At 32.5% G+C, this 23674-nt stretch overlaps 2 protein-coding genes across 4 annotated transcripts; one reads left to right on the forward strand and one right to left on the reverse strand.

Annotated features, from left to right (window-relative positions):
• Positions 1–746: 746 nt before the first annotated feature.
• Positions 747–22619, forward strand: LOC128160350 (caveolin-1-like). 3 transcript variants are annotated; one of them, XM_052823660.1, is made up of 2 exons: positions 747–905; positions 1450–1958. In XM_052823660.1, exons 1-2 carry the CDS (start codon positions 843–845, stop codon positions 1771–1773), a joined length of 387 nt encoding a protein of 128 aa, XP_052679620.1. In that variant the 5' UTR covers positions 747–842; the 3' UTR covers positions 1774–1958. The 3 variants fall into 3 exon arrangements, with proteins under 3 accessions (XP_052679620.1, XP_052679619.1, XP_052679618.1); XM_052823659.1 differs by lacking the exon at positions 1450–1958 and adding an exon at positions 22277–22619 and having other exon boundaries at positions 761–905; XM_052823658.1 differs by lacking the exons at positions 747–905; positions 1450–1958 and adding exons at positions 21032–21183; positions 22277–22619.
• LOC128160334 (uncharacterized) lies at positions 7308–9891 on the reverse strand. The gene is made up of 2 exons (XM_052823638.1): positions 9828–9891; positions 7308–9427 (listed from the first exon to the last, which is right to left on the reverse strand). The coding sequence occupies exon 2, from the start codon at positions 9419–9421 to the stop codon at positions 7997–7999; it is 1425 nt and encodes a 474-aa protein (XP_052679598.1). The 5' UTR covers positions 9422–9427; positions 9828–9891; the 3' UTR covers positions 7308–7996.
• Positions 22620–23674: the final 1055 nt, after the last annotated feature.

The following is a 23674-nucleotide window of genomic DNA, read 5'->3' on the forward strand; positions in this document are numbered from 1 at the left end:
AAATTAAGTGTAAGAGGCAGAAATATCGTAAAGTAATTCAGCTTGTAAAGGTGTATTGGAGAGAGAGAGAGAGAGAGAGAGAGAGAGAGAGAGAGAGAGAGAGAGAGAGAGAGAGAGAGAGAGAGAGAGAGAGAGAGAGATGCTGATAACCCATGTTTTTTTTCACTAACTAATTAACTAATTTTGAAAGCCGATTAGAATTGTTTGACATTAAAAACTCGAATTAGACTTAAAATATGATAAAATCCTGAAACATCCTGCGATTTTTTTATCACATGAATTAACGTAATGAATAATACCGTTAATAAATCCCAATTTATGATCGTGTCCAAGCATACACGTTTGTAATTACGCATTAATGATTCAAATTCAAATGGCTGCAATCTATCAATTTATAGTAACTGTTTTTAGTTGATAAAAAAAATATTCAATTTTATCGGTAAAAAAAATATTCACTTTATCGGTATGTAATTCTGATATAAAACACCTGTACATTTTGTATACTAACCATTGATCAAAAGTATTAATACCAGTATATCTTGTAAATAACATGCCTAAGATATGTCACAGCATGTTATTTTGCTCTGATATTACCAGTTATATTGAAACCGAAGAGGTAGCAATTTGGAGCGCGGTGACCGCTATGCAAACAAGAAAACACTTCCAACGTACGGGGTTCTGGCGATAAATATTCCAAGCTGTAAAACTTAAAGCCCCTCTCGTTCCACACATATCTATACCCGATGTCCAAATACAAAGAGACTCATTTATTAGATCTGCATTCACCTGAGAGCTTGTAATCTCCATATTTTCATACCAACACTTCGTTTACTGTGTTCACCATGGCTCCTAGCGATATAGACCTGTTTAACAGAGATCCAAATGAGATAAATAGTCACATCAAGGTATTTTTTACTATGATAAATTATAAATTTTACTTAAATTGAAAAAATTATTTCTCTAAAATATTTTTTACTCTCGGAAACGTCTTCCGCATACAAAAAATTATAAAGATTGATTCAAAAACATTTGCCAGTGTTTGTATGTTTTTGTCTTTTTCTGTTGAAAATTTTTTTAAGCCAGAGAATAACTTTATTGCTTATTTTTACCATTTTATCAATTAACCCCAGACTTTGGAAATTTAAATTAACATCGTGAAAGAAGCACCATTGAAACTTTTATTGCACATTATTTTTAAAGTTACACTTTTGTTGTTATCGCAAATCTTACAAACGTTATCACAGCGCATTGCCGTGTATATACCTTTGTATACTATTCTAGCACCATACTACAGTTGACATTGTCAATTTCATCTTGATATAAATTACACTGTAAATCTCGTATAGTACGAACAAGCATAAAGCAAAATTAACGATGTTGAATGGTTATATCTTTATGTTTAAAAATCAATTTACACACTGATACATTGCAGTTTTTATCAACATTTAGGTTGCGTTCGAGGACGTCTTGGCGGAACCGGATGGAATACAAAGCATCACATGCGTCTGGTCTTTATCCAACCTGTGCTTCCGGTTTTGGCGAAGCTGTACTTACAAATTAATGACCTTGCTTTGTGGCATGTGTATTGCTATGTATTGGGGCTGCGAGTTCTCATACATAGCTTTCATGCACATTTGGTACGTCACGCCTTGTCTCCGTACCCTGGAGATCAACTGTGTGTCCTGTCAGAAGATCTACGCTTTGTGCATCAACTGCTGGGTAGTCCCCTTCTGCGAAGCGTGTGGAAGCATTTTCATTCATTTTAAACGATAAAACATGAGAGTTTTTTTTTCTAACCTTAGGAAGTAGTTGAATTTTTAGTTGTGAACTGAATGACAATTATTTTTTTAAGGAACACTAACTTATTGTATCTCGCATAATTTTAAGATATTTATAGAAGTATATGTGTACCTGTACAACATTTTTAATTTATGTGAAATATAATCACTTCTCAGCGACTTGTTTGCCTAATTGTTAACTTTTAAGATTTTCTTTGGTAGTAATGCATGGCCTTAAATTTCCCGTTTATATAAATTCACAAAGTAATTAAGCATGTATTACATAAGCAGGCAGGACCAGTCTCAAAGTCGTTAACCCCCCCCCCCCCCCCCCCTATCCTATATTGATTGTTAATGAGCGACATGTAGCAATTTAACCAAGACATTTAACCAAAGAGGAATATACTGTCCAGATTTACTTCCACTTCAATTTTAGTGAAATCAAGGATAAACCCAATCAGAATTATTAGATCAAGGAAAATTTATTTAAAAATACAACTTTTCATCCTTATAGTTTGACGGTATCAAACTCTTAACTACATTGTATATATAAGACATCACTTTGAAAGGAGTTTTATTTGTAACTTAGTTTCTAAAGCGTTTAAAAAGAAGATAAAATTCAAATGAAATTATAAAAAAACCCAGACAAAATAGGGCGCAGAAGAATCTTAGTTGACTGCCGTAAAAACAGAGGGTTGAGGTTATTGGATTTAAGTTTAAACCTCTAGACAACCTTTGCATTTGAAAATAAAAGTAGAAATCTTGGAAATTTGTGCATATCTGCATTACCCTGAATCTTATCAGCAAATGATTGCTCAACCAATTTTCGACAGAGTCTTTCCTTTATTGAAACAAATCAAACTGTTAATCGATAGTATGTTTCCCGTAACATTATTGTGTTTGATTGTCTTACCTGGTTTTCCTCCATAGTTACCTGAAACTTGCTAAAGTTATTCGAACGGTTTACAATGTAAATAAACTGACGTGAAATGCAGGTATTATCTCTTTGTAATGAAGAAACTTTATGAAACATTTGTAAATGTTATGGTCTCTATGGTGATGCATGAAGGTATGACGGTAGCGACATTGCAGAAAAAATAAAACAACCTGCAAACGCATTAACTATTTTCAAACCAAAATTTGAAATTTTTCTTATCTTTTAACAAATGGGAAATATAGAGAGACGATATGAACAAGAACAAAAAATTGTCACTTATTAGTCATGGTTAGATACATTTCTGATTGAAATATTTTGTTTGTTCAAGCATGCGCTCTACGTGTTCTAAAAGAAAAACTGTTTGAAAACAAGCTATTTTTTGCTAAAAATGCAAAAATGGCGGGAAAAGGTTATCTTTATGATGTCATCTTTCTAAGTTGTAGGCACTTGAATTAAAATGAAAATTATGAAGAAAAAAAACACATCACGTATATATCTGTACAAAGAAACCATAGAATTACTGTACAGTAAATGATGATGTTCATTTTAGGGGGCCATTTTAGGACCATGTCATATATAATCCTTTTACTTTTGATTTCACCACATTACTTGCCTTAAACGTTTTCCTAAACAACCAGACCGACCTCGAAAAGAAATTTTATAAATTTTTAAATATAATTGATATAATTTCTTTCCGAAATTCACGTCGGGATCAAAAGTCGCAATTTTTATCACAAAACACACCACGCCATTTTACTGAACGGGACTGTGAAGGGTGTTTAAAAGATATTTATAGGCAAATAAAGTAATGGAATCTAAAGTAGAATGTGTCAGAAAATGTTTGGTATTAGAAGTCTTACAGTTTATTTTCCTAGATTATTAGATTAATAAGTCCCACGCACACCTTTTTGAGCGCAATAAATATACATTTTTTGGCTAAAGCTCTACGGTACGTGAACACATATTTTTCGTAGAGCTACAGTAACTTAAAGAGTAAGTAAACGTTAGTAAATCAATGGTGTGTACAACAGTATGTTTTGATAGAAGAAATTGGCATTCTCTTATAAATAATAATTTCAGTCGGACGTAATTTGTCAAGATTTAGTGCAGACCGTAATATCTTTTGTTGCTAAAAAGACCTTTTAATAATTATGGGTAAAACTGGGTCGTGACGATTTTAGCCATGTCAGTTTACATGAAAAAATTACAATAACAAACTGCAGCCATCTCAAAAATCCATAAAACGAAATACAAATTCAAACCAGAGCAACACGGACCTCTAAAAAGGTAGGATCATGTGCCTAGGAGAGTGAGCATCCTCTGCTGGACAAACCCCCCCCCCGAAAAGTCAATAGACAATTAGGTTATTAATTATGGTCTAACAATTAGTATAAAACACGTCAGTCGGCATGCGATCCAGTGGAAGATTGTATTTGCTGACAAGGTCTTTGTATCGACCATAGAACTTACGAAAAAATGAATTCAAACGAGACTGTTGATAGTCCTGTTTTACCAACGTGTTTATCAGTAGCCTGCCTCGCCTTAGAAACTGTTCATAAGAGCATGCCCTTGCATATCAAATTAACTCAGAGACAAAGCACCATATGCAGATGATGAAGGTAATTATATTGCTACATAAGTAAGGGGAATTGACGATAGAAAAATTGAAGTCATCGCGTTTATCATAAAGTTTTGTTGCTAGGTTACCATCAATGTCCATTTCCAGTATAATATCCAAATATGAAACAGATGACGCAGACGCTGTGGTCTCTTTTATTTCAAGTTCATTGGGATATATCGAGTCGACGTAAGAATGGAAATAACAATTGTTAATTGATAATACGTCGTCGATATACGTGAATGTTAAGGTGAAGATCACGGCGAATGATTTTTTTTCATGTACAAGTTTTTGAATAAATTCTGCTACATAAGAATACAAAAATAGGTCTGCTAACAATGGGGTACAGTTGATACCCATGAGAATTCAAACAAAATGGTGGAAGACTTGATATCCAAAATCTACATAGATGTTGTCTATCAGAAACTCAAGCATCTTTTTATTATCAACTTCAGAGTACTTGTGTGTGGAATTAGAATGGTTTTTAACAAAATAATTTTTTAGATATAAAGCTTTGAATCACAGTCTATGGCAATGGTGATCTCAAGGTCTTTTCCAAGCATTTTAAGACATATCTTTAAATGTAAACCGATACTATCTAAGACATATTCTTATTTGAGATATCTTAGATTGACCAAATTTCCTATGAACAATATAAACAAAATATAATGTGAAAAAGTATTTGAGTATTGTTAATGGATATATATAAAACATATTTGAATATTAAGCAATTAAATTTTTAAAGATTCGAATGACGAATATTCATTTTAATTGTTCAATTTAGTATCAGCCATTATATTTTTACATGTTAAGTAAAATGCGTGCCTTAAATATATATATATTTTTTATTTCATCGCCCAATTTTTATATCAGCGATTCTTGGTCACCTTACTTGGAATTGAAATCCCCCGACAAAGAGTTTTAAACACTCCTACAAGTAATGATACAAAAATAAAACCCATGTAACTCCAGTGGGGCGGTTGGAGGGGAGAGAATTTTCAAAGCAGAGAAATAGGAATTGCATCTGCATAGTGGAAACATTCAGTTCCTCTAAATGTAGACAATGGTGTATACATGCGTATACATGTACCTGCATATACATGTAAATATATGTACAGGTCATAATATTTATCTTTTTTCATTAATTTCAAATTGTGTGTACATTTTTCTCAAACATTTATATTACTTGGAAGTTTCGCCGAATGATTTTCTTTAAAGTAATATAATATAAAATTACAAAAGGCTCATGTAGATCTACATGTAAATACTAAACGTAACAGTTTCTGAAAATTTAGGAAACAGCTTTAGTTGGTACTCAATGTGAGTAACAAAAGCCATGTGTGGTGCTTTGTGTATCAAATATTATCCATCGTTACCACCACCCCCCTCCCCCGTCAAAAAATTTCCCCAATTGATTGATTCATATTTGTTTGTATGATATTTAAGACTCAAATAAACCTCTAAAAAAAATGTGAAGGTGGGTATATTAGGTGAATCCATCAATGCTGCATCTTTCGATAACATCCAAAAACATGTACGTTCACATTTAGATCTATTGTGTGCTTATTCATACCTCAAAGTGCTATGACATGGTGTATATATCAGTTTCTCTTATTTAAAAAAAAATGGTGGTTCACAACATCTCTGTTTACTGTTGAGTTTTATTGAGGATAATGCAACTGTTGGGATGTCTTAAAGTTAGGATGATATTTAAGAGGTGTCGTAAGTTGGGACGGCTTTGCGAAACTCTCTTATGATTAAGATGTGTCCTATGATAAATCTGAGACATGTCTTAGACAGTCTTAAAATAGCTTCATGAAGATGCCCCATTTATTTCTAGAAAAAAAGATGAGAACAAACTTGGTAATTATAAATGCATGTAACCGTATCGTTAATTAGTGATAGCTGGTATAGATGATTTGTTTTTAAAAACCTAGTACGCTTTAATCATTTATATAATTTTTTAAAGACGTTTGCAGTCAATATACCTCCTTTGTTTTTGTTAGAGTGTAACATATTGGCGACATTAAAGCATTTTTTCTTCGAAATATGATTTTGTTAAGCACTAAGGAGAGTTTTATTATGTCAACCACTTGAATGTACTGAGAGTTATTTCCCAGTATCCGTATTTTAAAAAAAAACGAAACAAAACGTCCAGAAATGAATTGTAGTACATGCATTATAAACAGATTAATAATCAAAGAAACATATTTTATTATGTCAAAAATCAGTTAGTTTTTGAAAGAATAATTAAGCACTTGGCCGATGGTTTTTGTACTAATATTTGCAGGTGTCACTACAGTATTAAATTTTACTATTTATTCTTACCAAAATTGCACAACTTTACATACAGATTAAACATTCAAAACGAACTTCTGGAAAAAATCCTCTTGACATCTTTTTAAACAACGCCTCATTTACAATTTTCTAGCAAAATACACACGTGCATCCAGCAAGGCGTGAGACTTTATTTATCTCGAAGTTACACATGTGCTTGAAAATCAAGCCCGGGCCTTTTCACCCTCTCCGGAAACAACAAGCATCAAAAATTCAAATGACCTCGCATTATTACAAAACTGGGATAGTTAGACCTCTTACACATTGTTTTTCATCTCATAAAAAAAATCAGCTCCTGTCGCGTGCGGAAACGCCCTGAATTCAAAAGAAAATTTGGGAATTATTTTGCCCTCAGCCATGTTTTGACGTGAACCTTCAGTGAAATACTGTTATGACACCTGCAATTAAGCAGACAACAAAATAACATCAGATAAGTTAAGAGTCACAGATGCCTCTACATGCAGACTGTTAAAATATAGAAATCGTGTAGGAACGATTATTTACGTTTATCACCTAATACATGTAGGTGTTGATATTGAAATATTTTTGACCACAGATGATTGCATAATTTATTTGTGTTTTCAAATTTGTTAATACGTACGCAAGTAAGCATTGCTACTGTCATCACGTGTACATATCATATTCATTTATAGCAGTTTTTATTTTTTTTTAACACGAGTAAGCAAGCAACAGCCATATGCATTCAAATCTGGTACAAGTCAATTTTTTCTTTTAAATTTCAATATCACAATTTTACTCTCTTTTTACAAAAAACGTGGAATATCAATGACAAAACCATGTTATACAAACTGTTAATATTTAAACCAAATTTTAAAGTGCAATACAATAGAACATTTGTAATAAGTACTAGATTGTTATCTAAAATTACTTCTCTTCTTAAAAAATAGAGACACTTGATTTTAGCATCGGTCAAATCTTTTGAAATCAAACAACACATTCCCTTTTTAAAAAAAGTATTTTATTCATTAATTAAAACATTAATAAAACAACAGTTCAATTATCTTATAGAAACATTCCCTAAAACAAAATATCTAGTTTGCTTTATTGTCATCATTGTAACAAACTGTAGTGTCTATTTCAAATATTTGATTTTCTTTATATTCCCCTTTGAATTTTCACACACAAACAAATTGTCATCATTATCCACACATAAACCTCGGTAATTTCCCAAACCAAAATTATCAATGTAACGGAGAAACTGTCCATTCTGATCCAGAATGTGGATACAATGGTTGTCACAGTCTGCTGTTAGGATATGACTCTGACTGTCCGCTGTGATTCCATTGGGTCTAAAAGGTTTCTTCTTTAAAGCTGACGAATAACCGGTGTATCTCCATCTGAGTTTCCCTTCCTGATTAACCCGACTACTGCACCAGATCCACTATTAGCTACACAGATGTCAGAGTTTTTGTTCTCTGTGATAAACATTTTATGATCACGTGAATACAGAGGTTTACCTTCCTCGTTAAACTGAATTGTTTGTTTCTCTGTAAACCCCGAGTAACGGACAATTTTGGAATGAACTCCATTGTCACTGAACATAGTCACAAGAAGATCACCAGTAGAGGTGACACACAGTTTGAAAGGATTCCATCCCTGTAATCTGTTTAACTCCTTTGTCCGTCCTTTCTTAAATTTATCCACTGTTTTCCCACTAGAATAAAGTAGATAGCCATCAATGTCTAGAGCTACATCATTAGGGTATTTGCCAATTTTTTTCTTGATAGTCTGGAGAACAATAATGCCAATGTTAAAACACTTTTTATCATTCGTCTGTCCACTCGTCCACAAGTTTTCTTCTGGAAATGTTACATTGCCTACATGTTTATTTTCATACTTTATCTGTATTGAGGCAATATGATCCGGTTCATCCATTAGTTGTTTGGATGAAAATGTAGGTTGGTTAAGTGGCCAGGCAATTTCTTCTGTATCAGTGGATAATGGAGTGATAAGCCCTAACACACTATACAGCTTTTCACAGTCTATTGCTTTCGGAATGAATGTTGGCAGTGATACCTGAACCTTGGGTGGAAGCTTGCTGAACTCTCTGATCTTTGAGCTGTACTCAATGATTGGTGATACTTCAGTAGATATCACAATTTCTTTAACATTCGTCAATGTTTGGTTTATGAGATAATGTTTTTGTTTGACTTCATCTAAGTGTTTCTGTAAAATGTATCTGTGTTTTATTTTCATCTCGCTGATTTCAGTTTTCATTTTTCTGATGACCAAGTCAACTTTTCGGTGCCAATGCCTTCCATATTTGGATATTATTGTTGCCAGTTTCTTATATCCTCCATGTAGTTGTGCAATCTGTTTTTGCAAGTCACATACAATTTTTACATAAGAAGGAGATATGACGTTAACTATCTCTTCTGCATCTTTTTCAATATTTTTTTTCTTTGTTTTGTAAACCTCTGCTAGTTCTTCAAAGTTATGGCCTTTGTGTTTTTTAGATGCCATACAGGAGGAGCAAATGAAAATGTCGCCGCAGTCCTGGCATTGAAATTTGCAAAATTTATGTGAATGGTTTTCACATTTTGGATAAATAAGGGTTGATCTACGTTCCTGGAAAAGGACAATTTTATGCTTGTCATATCCATCTGAAATATGCTCTCCTACGCAGGGTTTGCAGAGATTAACATTACAAAAGTCACAGTAGCTATGTAATATGGCGGACTCACAAAGGTCACATCGGTGCACATCCTGAGAACTAGAATGAGGATCCATTCTGATCTAAATAAAAATGATAAAAATGTAAGAAAAGACCAATATCATAAAAAAACAAAAGACTGAAGAAGAGACCAAAGGAAAAAATATATTTTCAATACAAAAAAAAAGACGAAAAAATATACGATGGAAAACAAAATCGAGAGTAAAATTGACGTATTTGACTTTCAATGCTTTTTTGACTCATTTTAATCATTTATAGCAATGTTGTAAACATTGTCATAAAATACCAAGGAATATTTATTTATACTGTACATTAAAATATTCAAAGAGAAAGTAGGTAATGAAAACATTCAATTTTGTTTACTAACGAATCAATTATTCAGTTATTAGATATTGCTAGGCACTAATTTAAATGGTTTTTTAAGGATAAGGTTTATATAGAAACACAAAGACGAGTACATACCGTTTTGAAATTTATTCACCACTTTATAAAACATGGCTGTGTGGAGTAAGTTAGTCACCTGACAGCTATCTTATTAGAGTTAACTCCCGTGACCCATATCAAACAGATCAGCGAACTTTGTTTACAAAGGTTTGAATATAATAAAACTTGTTTATCATAACATTTTTGTGAGACATACCTTGTTTATAACTTGTTGACTATTTATTTACTGACTATACATTAATCGGTGGTGGACATGATATTTCCCTTAAAACAAATACTAGAAAATAAAATTGGAAAATCTATCGTAGATCTATCTGCTGTAAATATTTTAAACTATACAATAATCAATATTTCAAGATATATTGCCCTATATTTCTCTGCATAGAATAAAAAGGGTTTGATGGTTAAATTATATGCAGACATATTAATTAATTTCTGAAAATAATTCACTTTTTAAGCAATTTTTTCTTTCCTTAAAGTAGGAACGCGTACAATGATTGAGCCATATGTGGAATTTTTATTAAATACTGAGACTTTTGATTAAACAAGATTAATCTGTACTTTTACCTTTTATTTTAATCACATTCTTTCAAAATGATCATTCTCATATATCCGGGCGAGGAAATTATATATATTTTAGTAATGCATTGTAATTGCAGAAAAAAATGCAACATCCGACAAATCGGATTATGCATTTTTTGCATTGATTAACACCTTTCTCGTTAACATGAAACACAATTTATTATTTATTGCTTAAGGTCAGACGCGACCTATTTTCCATTTTTTGTATTTTTTCCTATCTCCACGTATCTTCACATATATATCTGTGAAGATTTTATATTCCACTTAGTAATTTTATAATTATATTTTTATGATATATGATTCTTTTTTATTTAGATATAAAGTGTTCAACTGAAAATGTATAGGATGGCTTTACTTATAAGCATTCAAATGCATTTTGCATGCTTTTTTATATAAAATTTGAAATATTCTAGCTCCGAAAGGAGCCGGGTAATGAACCCTGATTTTTTGGAATGAACAGTTTAAAATGTTAATAAATAAGGAATAATATATCAAGGAAAATGATATAAAATTGAGGAACGTCTCGTGTTTCCTTAAATGGGAAACAAAGGGATTCTTGTAAGAATATTTTAGAAAATACTCAAGAAATGTAAACGGATAACATGGCTCAATTGGACTTACGTTTGTATGCAAAATGCATACTTTGCATAAGATTCGCATCAAACATAAGATTGCATTCTGAATATATTAAGTCACCGTCTTTTAACACTATATACGTGATACCTTTCTCGCTAACATGAAACACATATTTTTATTTATTGCATAACTGGTATATTTAACCAAACGGATTTTTGAGTAATAGTAGAGAACATTCAAAATTAAAAAGAGATTTCATGATTCACAGGGACTGACATATATTGTTTTTAACAGACTTATAGTGGGGTTATGCAGAAACCGTAAATCTGGTGATTCTATTCAATAATAAAATAACCAAAAATACTCACTTCTCGGAAACGATTTTTCCTAATATATTACTTTTTTTTCAAATATTCTTGGACGTGTGCTTGGTATACGTGCAGATAAATTTGTTATAACAGCTCATTTTTACTCTTGCTTAGCAGCAAAAAAGTCAAAATAATGTCAATATGGCTCACTTTCCTATGGATTCAGTGTCAAGTAAGGCTTATCTGCATGTCAGAAACTAAAACAAAAAAGCAAAACATTGTTCACAAAAAAGTCACATTAAACAATCTTTAAGTTTTCTTTTACTTCAATCGATCACCCAAATTGATGGAGGATGACAGCTTTATAAGGTGAGAACCTGGTAAGTTGTGAGAAATTATTCTGTTGGTACAGGCAGATAGGTAACGATTCACAACACGTTAAATAAAAGTCACACGGTTCTACAGTGTATCTTTATTGGGTGGTTTTATTCCTTATTGTGTAATAAACGTTGCAGTCGTGCTAAAGTTTGGTAAAAACTACAACAAATACATATAACAATTTACAAAAAAGGAAAATGTAGAACCATTATTTGAAACTTAAGAAAACACGTGTAAATTATTTTAAAGACACTTTTTAAACTTAAGAAATAAACACATGAATCTTTTTTTAAAGACCAAGATGGTATTACGACCAGGAGTAACTGTGTTCGATAAGAGTACGACTTTTTTCAACGACATCATATACATGGATATTCAACCAAAGTGGTTTATAAACTCAAAACACAAAACAGCTGTTCATTAATCGATAAAAGAATGTAAACACTTTGTAAAAACACTGAGGTGCTAAATTTTACTTATCAATTCTTATAATACAATTTTATTACCCACTTTTTAACGAAATATATGGACTATCAATGATAGAACCTAACCGGATAGTTTACAATGCTGTAATACTTTTATAGTGAAATTACATACATGTTACAATGCATTAGAATACAAATCTGTATTTAGTGGTAGAATGTCTCTTAAAAATACCATTCCTGTTAATTGAAAATTTAAAATCAGAACACTTGCGTTCAGTACAGTGCTAACTTTATTTGAAATTTAACAATATAATTCAATTTCATCAACGTATCTTTCTCATTCAATAAATCTGGATAAGACTTTGTCATCTGTTTCATTCAATAAATCAAGATAAGACTTTGTCATCTGTGATAACCCTGGGTTTTAAAAAAGTTCTTGGTAACTGAGAGATAACAAGCGTATCTCCGTCGGATTTTCCGGATTAACCACCATTAATTTATTAGCCGTCCAGGCAGCTGCATACATGTATATATCATGGTTCTCTTCTATGTTGTTTATTCTTACTTATTTACCGGGTGCAGAGGTTCATTTTCATCAACCTGAATTTTTGTCTGTTTTTCTCTCGATCCCGCGTAACGGACAACTTTAGATTGAATTTTTATCATCACTGGACATGGTAACCAAGAGATCACCTGTAGAGGTGACACACATGTTACAAGTTACCCATCCCTGTAATCTGATCAACTCTTTTGTCCGTCTTTTATTTACTTTATTCACTGTTCTTGTTACCCAACTACAGTAAGGTAGATTCCCATCACAGCTTAAAGGAAATAAGCCTGACTTTTGCTGGATTGCATTGGCGGATCAAGAGAGGGGGGGGGGGTTCCGGGGGTCGGAACTCCCCCCCCCCCCCATTCTCTGGGACATATGATTTTTTTATTGAAATAAAGTACTCCCCTTCAGCATCCGGTGTTTACTACACCGAGTAAACATGTGGAAAATAAAAAAAAATTAAGCAGTATCTTTAAAAACACAAATTTATAATAACATATACAATGTATTTTTTACTCTATTTCTTATTTAAAAAAATCGATTATAGTTCATAGAATTTTAAACTGAAAACCATCGAGTAAAACGACGTTCAAGTACGAGTACACGCATTCGTTTTACTTTTAAAAGCCCCTTTCAAATGTGTTGTTTAATTATTAACTTAAGTAATCATAGTTGATAAGTTTTAATTCGTTTTATACAAAAAAATTACATGATTACATTATTTACTCATGCAGATTATGCTATTTTTTCTGGAATGCTAGCTACATTCATACCCACATGAATAACAATAGAATGCTTTTTTGTATCCAAGAATCGGGAATTCTGTCACAAAAATACCGTGTAAAGGGTTTATATGCAAACCATTATGAAAATGCACAACTTTTCAAAACTCTCTTAAATAATTATATGATCGCATCTGTACTAGTGCCGGATGATGTAGCGCACCCATTACAGAGATCACATCAAGTTCCCTGGGACGACAATTGCTTGTACCATTGTATTACACATGTACAATCTATTTAGCAGATAAATTATCCCCTTTCTTTTGTCATATCCTACCATTTAGACCTTTATATAAGAAGGCAATCGATAGAAATCAAAATCGATAAATAGTTAAGAATTTAAACACCAAAGACATAAAAAAAAATTACTTAAAAATTCCATTTTTATTATAGTTTGTCGTAAATCACCCTGAATTATTTTTTGTTTCTTTTCTATTAAGCAAAGACGCACGTTCTCATTGCTGAAGACTTGTTTTTAGGCTAGAAATTATGCAAATCTCCTTAATTAATACCTAAACCAGAACTGCAAAACCCTCAGTAATGCAGTAATGCAGTGCACTCTGATGTTGAAATAGAAATGAAATAGATAGTGACAAGATAAATGTTTAACGCCTCTGGATTGTTTGACGGAGTGAACCTTTAATATTGTAACATATATTATAAGTAGTCTTTCCACTCATCCATATTCTGTCTTCATTCAAATAGGAATTAGGATTTGACAAATGTTGAGTTTTTTAAAATTAATGTAATAAATTGATAAAATGTGCCAATTCGTTTCTTGAAAGAGCGATTCTGGGTAATGGGGTTCGCGCATATAATATTATCTAGTTTGACACATAACACGATTGATTAACAAAAATTGCAATTAAAATGTTTCCATTTGTCATTTAATCAGATATGGAAATGAGAATTGCATGATTAAGTAGAATTAGTGGTTTATTGAATCTATAATTATTATTTATTTAGTCCTGATTTGTGCAATTCCAACACTGGTGTGGATCAAAGATTAATGCCACCGGAAGTTTCGTCATTTTTTCTTACAAACTATCGAAAAACAATTATATAATAAAGAAAATGAAAGTAATAAAAGCCGGGCCCTCTTAGATAAACAGTGTTTGTTGAAATAAGACAGAACAGTAATTGTGTTGGCAAGGGGTGGTTTAATATCGACCGATATTCCGCTCAGTTTGATATTTGGAATGACGTCATCGAATTTTCGAGACAGTCCATATTCTTGTCAAAAGTGGACTGACATAATGTTAATCTTTCCCCCTTGCAAACCCTCACACTTTGATTTTTGGAATCATATAGTTGTTGAAACAAGTTGTAGTCTTTGCTTCGACTGACTTTAATATACTGGCACCGTACCAGTTATCGGCTAAAATTTAACGTTTTCTTTTCATAATTCCTTATTTCTTGATATTTTTGGATAAAACTTGACATACTTTAAAAAGTGAACTCCTTATTTATCAATCTGTTAGTTTATATCATTATTTAGAAGCAAAAACATCTTGTTTTGTGCTTTTAAGCACGCCCCGAATTTGCCGAGTTTTTACGATTTACAGTACCAGTTATCGGCTTCGTGATAATAACATAGTAAAAATCCGTGTTCATGTTATTTTAATACTCTGCTAAATGTAGTTTGAATTATGCCCCTTGTGAGGTCAGACTAATGTATTTGGGGTCATGATACATTATAAACAAAACTCATAAAATAATTCGTTTATTATCATACGGTAATACACCAAATCGTATACTATTCAATACATAATTGTGCAATCAGGCGTTCAATTGCGCTACGAATCTCTCGGAAATTCGTGAATTCCTTTTGTTTATACATGTTGAATGTATTGATTTTATATGTCAAATCAAAGAAGGGATATAATAACGTATCACAAAGAGGTAACATTCTATTTTTAACTTATTACGTCACTTCCCCCACTGCTGAAAGTGCAAAGATGTAAAATCAGCGGTAAACAATGATCGTTTAAGCTCATGTATAAAACATATTCAAGAAAGTTTTCAAGCAAACTTACTTTTCATTATTCGAAAAAGACGACTGAATTAAAAAATCTTGGATTGTCGCGTGCTATAAACCCGAACTCTCAGTTTAGCCGATAACTACTCTTAGCCGATAACTGGTACAGTACCAGTACTTCCGTTGAAATTAAGACGCTTAAAAATACAAAAATACACACACACACACAGTCACAAAAAACGTCAATTACATATCAAGGTCCTTTATCCGGGATAAAATACCGGTATGTGATATCTTCGCTACAATATATTTTAGTGATCGGCTTCGGGTGATCACAGTTGATTCCATATAAGGCAATCGCAAAAATTCAAAATTTGCCCACACATGACTCTTTGTATTTTTTTTATTACTATGCTATGACAGATTTGCATTAATCTTTAAATGAGCATTATTTTTATTTTAATTTAAATTAAGTTACTTACATCTAAATGTAATAATTAAACTTACGTTTTTTCATTATATCCGCAGGAAAATTGTTTTAAGAACAAAGGTTTACTCAGTAGTTTGTATTTTAAAAAGCATCAAAACAGCGAATTAAGAAGAACAGAAAAGTCAATAAACGTCTAAATTTTATATTCGACTACCAGTACCAAAAATCTAGGAAACAGATCAAAACAACGAAGCACTCTTTCCTGTGATTGTAACTGAGAAACTGAAAGGGTCAATTTAAACGACAAAAACATTCTAAGAGTGGCCGTGTTGATTTTTAAAATACATCACCTGATTTACCTGCGTTTGTGTTATACGTGATGTGTGAAGTATCGCACGAAATTTTCAGGTCTTTATTAAAAATACTTGAACAGTGAAAACGGGAGTTTTGTCTTTTTAAAACAATTTTATTGGTGTGCGCATTTGGCACCAATAACAGACGAAATAAAAGATAGCACATTCAAACATGCTGGAAGCCGGCGTTATTTAGAAGGAGGTAGCGTTTACCTCTGTATAATAATTGACACGTTTTTTTTTAATTTCAAATTACCACATTTTATTTACTCTAAAAAAAATCAAATATTTTACATAAGTACATGTATGTACATGTAATTCTAATTCAAAACACGTCCATTCTTTTACATTAACAATTAATCAATGGTTTTGTGAACATGATGTCACAGCATGCTATTTTGTTTTGATATTATGGGTTACATAAACCGAAAAGGTAGCAATTAGAAGTACCGCTTTGCAAACAAAAAACACTTTCAACCTTAGGAGTTCTGCAAGATATTTTTCAAGCCATAAAACTTAGCGCCACTTTTGTTACATACCTACACCCGGCTTATGAATACCAAGAAAATCATTTATTGGATCTGCATTCACCTGAGATCTTCTAATCTCTACATTTTCATACAAACACTTTAGATCTGACTTCGTTTACTGTGTTCACAATGGATTCTGGCGATCTAGACCTGATTAACAGAGATCCAAATGAGATAAATAGTCACATCAAGGCATTGTATTTACATGTATATTATGAAAATCATAAATTTTAACTAAATTGAAGAATTTCCCGAAATTATAGTTCTGGCATTTTGAAAATGTGCGTGTATTCAATGTGATTATTAAACAGGCTAGGCTTAAAGCACATGTAATGTAAAACCTTAGTCTATCTTGAATGAATTGGTACTGAGTTATTAGATGATGTTATTGATTACTCTTAGCATTTTTTTCAGTTGACCTCGTATCTTGGAAAGGACTATGTGCGGTATTATGCATTTTTTGCCCCGAATATCAAAGCTTTAGAAAGAGCTTTAAAATAAGGTGAAAGATTTAAGAAATGAAGATAATAATTTTTCTATTGATCGACGTATCAAAGAAAAAATTGACCGGAAAACTTCATCAATTGCGCGTAGCGCATTGATGAAAAAGTTTTCCGGTCAATTTTTTCTTTGATACGTCGATCAATAGAAAAATTATTATCTTCATTTCTTATCATTTAATAAAACATTTTCAAATTAAAAAATGTGAAGTGTCATTGATCAAAAATGTAAATAATGTAAATGAAGCGGCGCGTATGAATACAAAACAACAACAGCAACAATATTCAAAATGGAGGCGCCTTCAGCTGATGCAGAGCTATTGAGCTGAATTAATGGATTTAACACTAATAGTGAGTTAAAATCTGAACCGACTGAATTGAAAACGAAAGGAAAATACATGCGATAGCTTGTGATATTATTCATTGTGCAGAAAAACTCGTAATAAAACTAGTTTTCATGTGAGATCGTTGGAATATGCAACTTGTCATAACCATCCAAGGAAAGGCGATCGTGGACGAAAATAGCTGATATGTCGACAAAGAATAGTATGTATAAGCAACTTTTGTAAACGTTGTGGTAACTAGATAGCCAGTGATGTACTTAAATGGTATATCTGCCGCTTGCAATGCGCCGAAGGAGTTGATGCATTACTCATAGCTTTTCTTTACGACGCTTATTCTGATGACCGATCATGTACCTGTGTAAATTTAAAAATTATCGTTACCAAATTTGAACAGCAGTGTTACCGTGAAAGTTTATAGGCCTATATGTTCGTTATACTATTCCTGGAAAAGGAACAGCCAGCCTCGCTGTAAATTTTGATTGATCTCAAGCAGACGAAATCGTGAGATGACGAAATTAAGAAGTTTGTTAGCTTAAAGTGCAATTAAATTTTCAGAAGGACAATTAATTTTCATAATACTTACTTTACACAATTTCAACTAGTATAATCATAATCATAATATACTGCAGCAATATGTATGTAACACAAAAAGATATAATCACGTTCCCACGACCTCGAATTTTGTGTTTACACAATTGTTTCTTCAACTTGTATAATCATAATCATAATATACTGCGGCAATATCTGTGTAACACAAAAAGATATAATCACTTCGAATTTTGTGTTTACTGGTTTTCCAAATTGGTCATGCATGTCCTTCTTGATAAGAGCATTGGCTGCATCGACAAACTAATTATGTTCAAATGATTGCCTAAATCTACGAAGTAATTTACATACATGATTATGAGAAACACTACTTTTACGTAAATCTGATACAACTGCTAAGAGTTTTCATGCAAGTTCCTCTGGTTAATATATAATCGTCTTATGTTATTGCCACCAACCATTAGAACGATTTAATCCGGCTTGAATCTTTTAAAGAAAGGTACACATCGTGACGTAAAATACCATCAATGGTACCGCCCCCCCCCCCCCCCCCGTTCTTTTGTACCTTATTGCATGAGAGGTAATACCTAGATCTTCAACATACCTTTTAAAATATTCATCATCAGTAAGAAACTAATGGAATCGACGGACAGTTATAGAGTGTCCAAGTATCAAAACTTTGGTGTAATTTATTGTTAGACTATCAGAAAAGAATTATGATAAAATTGTAATAAAAATAAGACTCTATACAAAGCTAAACGTTTGGAGTTTTAAAGAAATGGTCCGAAGGAAGAGAATTGGTATTGAATTGTTATCCGTGGGGCGTTCTGAAGGAAAATGAATCAGTGTGTCTTTCTAAACAAAGAAAGTCGCTAGAATTCCCGCGTTTAATTCCATTAGTCAAATGATGATACTCACATTACGTGACAAAATATACATGTAGCACCCTCTACTTTTTGATGACACACGTAAGAAAGTGCGATAACTCGTGAGATGAAAAATGGTGAAATCAATACCGGGTATATTTAAAGCATTTTAAATAAACTTAAAATACCTTTGAATTATATTGTGCTACCCGTATTTGTTTAATAACAGTCAAAAACTATGAAACCGTAATAATGACAACATGAATTTGTAAAAAAAAAAAAATGAACTTCGTTATTAACGCTCAATAAAATCGAATGTTAATTTCTGGTGTATAACAATTTATTGACACTGCATAAAATATAACAATTACATTTCCTCTCAGTGAACTTCGCTTTTTTAAAATTTTATCAGCTTATTCGTTTATATAAGAAATATTGCAAGGGCACCAATGTAAAGCTGGGTTAAGTTGTTGATTTGTTTACCTTAGATACTGATAAGACTTGACATGGCTACATCTTTTGAACTTCCTGTTTGTCACCAATATAACTGTCTAATCGGTAATCCTCGACCGCTTGGATTGCAAAGCCACTTGAGGAGCCCCGAGTGATTTGCTGCATATATAATAATAAATGTGGACACGGGTATATATATATATATAGATTTGTAAACTCGAACAGATGTGCCTGACAATGCATCGTGGTATTTTTTGGCTTCCGTGTGCTATTTTCCGTCTGAAATTTGTATATTTATGTAGAGTGTGTATACATGTTATCATTATATTTGCAAACTTTAAATTGATATGTAATACATACAAGTGTGCAAATGTTATTGTATGTATAGCTATATGTAATTATAGGAGCTGGACTTGGGGCAGTTGTGTCAAACAGAAATATGACGTAGGCCTGCATGTCAATTGCACTGCTGACCACCCAGCCATGGATAGTTGAAATCAACGAGATTTGTCTGGCTTTTAAGCTAAAACAACGCGATCTATGCATAGTCCACTCGAAACCAACCTCGTTTTCAACGTCTCTTGATGCAAAAAAAAAGCTCATCACCTCTCACCAAAAGTCAAAGTCATGTGTAAACGGTTCTAAAACAATATCATATCAAGGTTATTGAATTTACATGTAACATTCAATCAGTGCAATGTAGAGTTTTACATTACTTTTACATGTACATGCAGCGTTAGTATGCTCAAGTACAGCATTTTTATCGTCATGCAGCTAAGTCATCTTTGTCTAAAATAGAAAGGAATTTATTTTCATTAAGATGATGGGTTTATAGCAAAATTTGTTAATGAGAATTATTATCCTTCACAAAATGTGTTAATCCAAAATGTCAATTGCAATTTTCAGAGAGAGAGAGAGAGAGAGAGAGAGAGAGAGAGAGAGAGAGAGAGAGAGAGAGAGAGAGAGTTGCTAATAACCTTCATTTTCTTATCACGGTTTTCTTATTTACATTTTGAAAATCGATCAGAGTAGTTTGACATTAAAAATTCATGTATAAACATGACTTAAATCTGATAAGGAATTCATGAAACACGTAGATAATTTTCCTCACACGAATTAAAAAATCAAAACTTTTCCCGGGGAGCATATGAATCGTATTGAAATGTGTAAAGTATAAATGATAAAAAATTAAATAGAATCAATACATGTAATAAGTCATGCTTTATGATTAACATAAAGCTTATGATAATTTTATACTTAAACAGAATTAAGTATTCTAATTAAAATGGTTGCATTTTAGTCATTCTATAGTTTTTAATTGAAAAAAAGATACTCGAATATATCGGTATGAATAATTCTGATATAAACACCTGTTCATTCTTTTATAGTAACCATTGATCAAAATTAAACATATACCATGTGCAATTTGGATACATGCGTAATATTTGTCACAGCATGCTATCTTGCGTTGATATTACCTATGTTATGAAACCGAAAAGAAAGCAATTTGAAGCATCGCTATGCAAACAAGAAAACATTTAAGGGGTTCTTGCGATAAATATTCCAAGCTATAAAACTTACAGTCCCTCTTGTTGCATACCTATACCTGGAGTAGAAATCGAAGAGACTCGTTTATCAGATCTGCATTTACCTGAGAGCTTCTAATCTCTACTTTTTAATACCAACACTTCACTTACTGTGTTAACCATGGCTACTGGCGATCTAGACCTCTTTAACAGAGATCCAAATGAGATAAATAGTCATATCAAGGTATTGTATGTTATTGTATATTGTAATAAATCATAAATTTTAATTCAATTGATTCAAAATTAACTTTTCTACACTCTTCTATTGTTTTTTTTCATATTGGGAAAAGTCGGCCTCATTTAAAAAATTACACGCATACTATTACATGTATTTGAAAGAGAATAAACTGAGCATCATGTAATTTAACAAAATTTCTCAATCAATGTTATATTCGTTGATAAATTCACTCAGGTATTTGATTTTTTGTGTCAGAGTATAATTACTGTACTTTGATTAGTTTTATTTTATTAATTTTACTAGTAAACCCTTGACATAAGAAATTTAGATTTTTCCAGCACATTTAAATTCGTTTAAACGCTTTTATTCGAATTACCATGTGATGTAAACGTCCGCTATAGAGAGAGCTTTCATTGCAGATATACATATAAAATTAAACTATTGTCAATCTCGCAAACTTTACAAACGTGATCACAGTGCATTGCCGTACACCTTTATTTACTATACTAGAACCATAAATGCAGTTGACAACGTCACACATGTATACATTACAGGCACGTAGCATCAGGGGGGCCAGGGGGGGCCTGGCCCCCCCACTTTTTCTCGCAGCAACGAATTTTTTAAAATTTACATATAAAAAAATGAATTATAATGGAGTTGGCCCCCCCACTTTTTTGGAAGTTAGTAAAAAATTGATATGAAAATTAGGAAATGAGTAGTCAAATTGAAGGTACTCCCCCCCCCCCCCCCCCCCCACGGATTAGGAATTTCATGATTTGGAGAGAAAAAAATTTTGGTAGGGAAATTTTTTTTTTTTGGGAAGTATAGTTGAGTCTACCCCCCCCCCCCCCCCCCCCCCCCCCGGATTAGGATTTTGAAGATTTTTGGAAACTTTAAATTTCCCTTATTTTTTTTTTTTTTTTTTTTGCTTGTCAAGATTTTTTGGATGGGTCTGGCCCCCCCACTTTCAAAAACGATGCTACGTGCCTGCATTATACATGTAAACAAGACAAATTTAGGGACATTGAATAATTATATCGCTTTGTTGAAAAATCAATTTACATTTGTCTGATGCGAAACATGTTTTGTCTCGATACAGGTTGCATTCGAAGACGTCTTAGCTGAACCGGATGGAATACAAAGCAACACATGCGTCTGGACCTTATCCAACCTGTGCTTCCGGTTTTGGCGAAGTTGTACATACAAACTGATGACCTTGACATGTGGCATGTGTATTGCTATGTATTGGGGCTGCGAGTTCTCTTACATAGCTTTCATGCACATTTGGTACGTCACGCCTTGCCTACGTATCCTGGAGATCAACTGTGTGTCCTGTCAGAAGATCTACGCTTTGTGCATCAACTGCTGGATAGTCCCCTTCTGTGAGGCGTGTGGAAGCATTTTTATTAATTTCAAACGAAAATAAGAAGTTTTGACCTTAACATGAATTGAACCTTTAGAATGACACTTATTCTTAAGAACTCTAGATCTAAGTATACACAATTGCATCATCAAGTTGTATTATCATATCTACTGCAGCATTTAAATATGTTCATGTTCAAAAGAGTGACGTGTTTACTTTTCAACTAATAAAGAATATTTCTATATGATTGGATCAGGCGGTGATGAAAAATGTAAACCACCATAGCCCCTGTTAATTCGCAGAATTAAGCACTCGCATAAAATAGATATACAGTATACATTGCATACTGGCATCATATATGTTGGTACAAATTACAAGGAGCCGGCTAACAGCTAACATTCAGGACTCCATATTAATTAAGGATTCTAACTTTGGTCAGGGTAAGACCATAGGAAAGTCCAGTTGAATCTGAAAAGGAATATTACTGTGGGTTTATTAATATTCAAGGGTATCAATTTTCGTGGATAAAGTTAAAATCATAGTTTCAATGATACGTAAATACGCGGCCAATGACCCTTTCAATTCAAAATGTTAGAAGAAATTGCACTTCAGTGAACATCTAATTATAAGGATAAACTTAACAACAAAATCTATGAAAATTGGTATTCATCGAATATTGATGAAACCACAGAAATAATATTAGAATACTAAAAGAAAACGAAACGAAAAGAATACTACGTTAATTTTAATAGTAAATCGACCACAAAATACTTTTCGCTCTACGGATAGTGAATAACAAATGGTACTCTTACCTCTAATTGCTATGAATGCATAGTATGTCATTGAGCAATATTAAGATGTGTAACCAACAAGAACTCTACTTCCTAGTTTGTAAAACTTAAGTTTGATTTTAATTTCAATAAAGGACAAAGTTAACGAGAAATATGAGAACAAAAAAAAAACGTTCACATAAAATCTGAGACTGCAACTTTTTTTCATCGTGGTTGGAAGTGATTAAAGACTTAATGTTATGTCACGTTGAGAGATTTTATTTGAGTTTCTTCAGCTTTTTAAAAAGTGAGAATACGGTAAATAAAGTAAAAAGTAAAACATAGTAATAAAAAAAAAGACCAG

Source organism: Crassostrea angulata, chromosome 8, assembly GCF_025612915.1.
Source record: "Crassostrea angulata isolate pt1a10 chromosome 8, ASM2561291v2, whole genome shotgun sequence".
Taxonomy (NCBI): domain Eukaryota; kingdom Metazoa; phylum Mollusca; class Bivalvia; order Ostreida; family Ostreidae; genus Magallana; species Magallana angulata.

Coding starts and splice junctions, on each gene's coding strand:
- LOC128160350 (XM_052823659.1), top strand. CDS start 843: ATGGCTCCTAGCGATATAGACCTGTTTAACAGAGATCCAAATGAGATA. Junction 906..22,276: donor AGATAAATAGTCACATCAAG/GTATTTTTTACT, acceptor GTCTCGATACAG/GTTGCATTCGAAGACGTCTT.
- LOC128160334 (XM_052823638.1), bottom strand. CDS start 9,421: ATGGATCCTCATTCTAGTTCTCAGGATGTGCACCGATGTGACCTTTGT.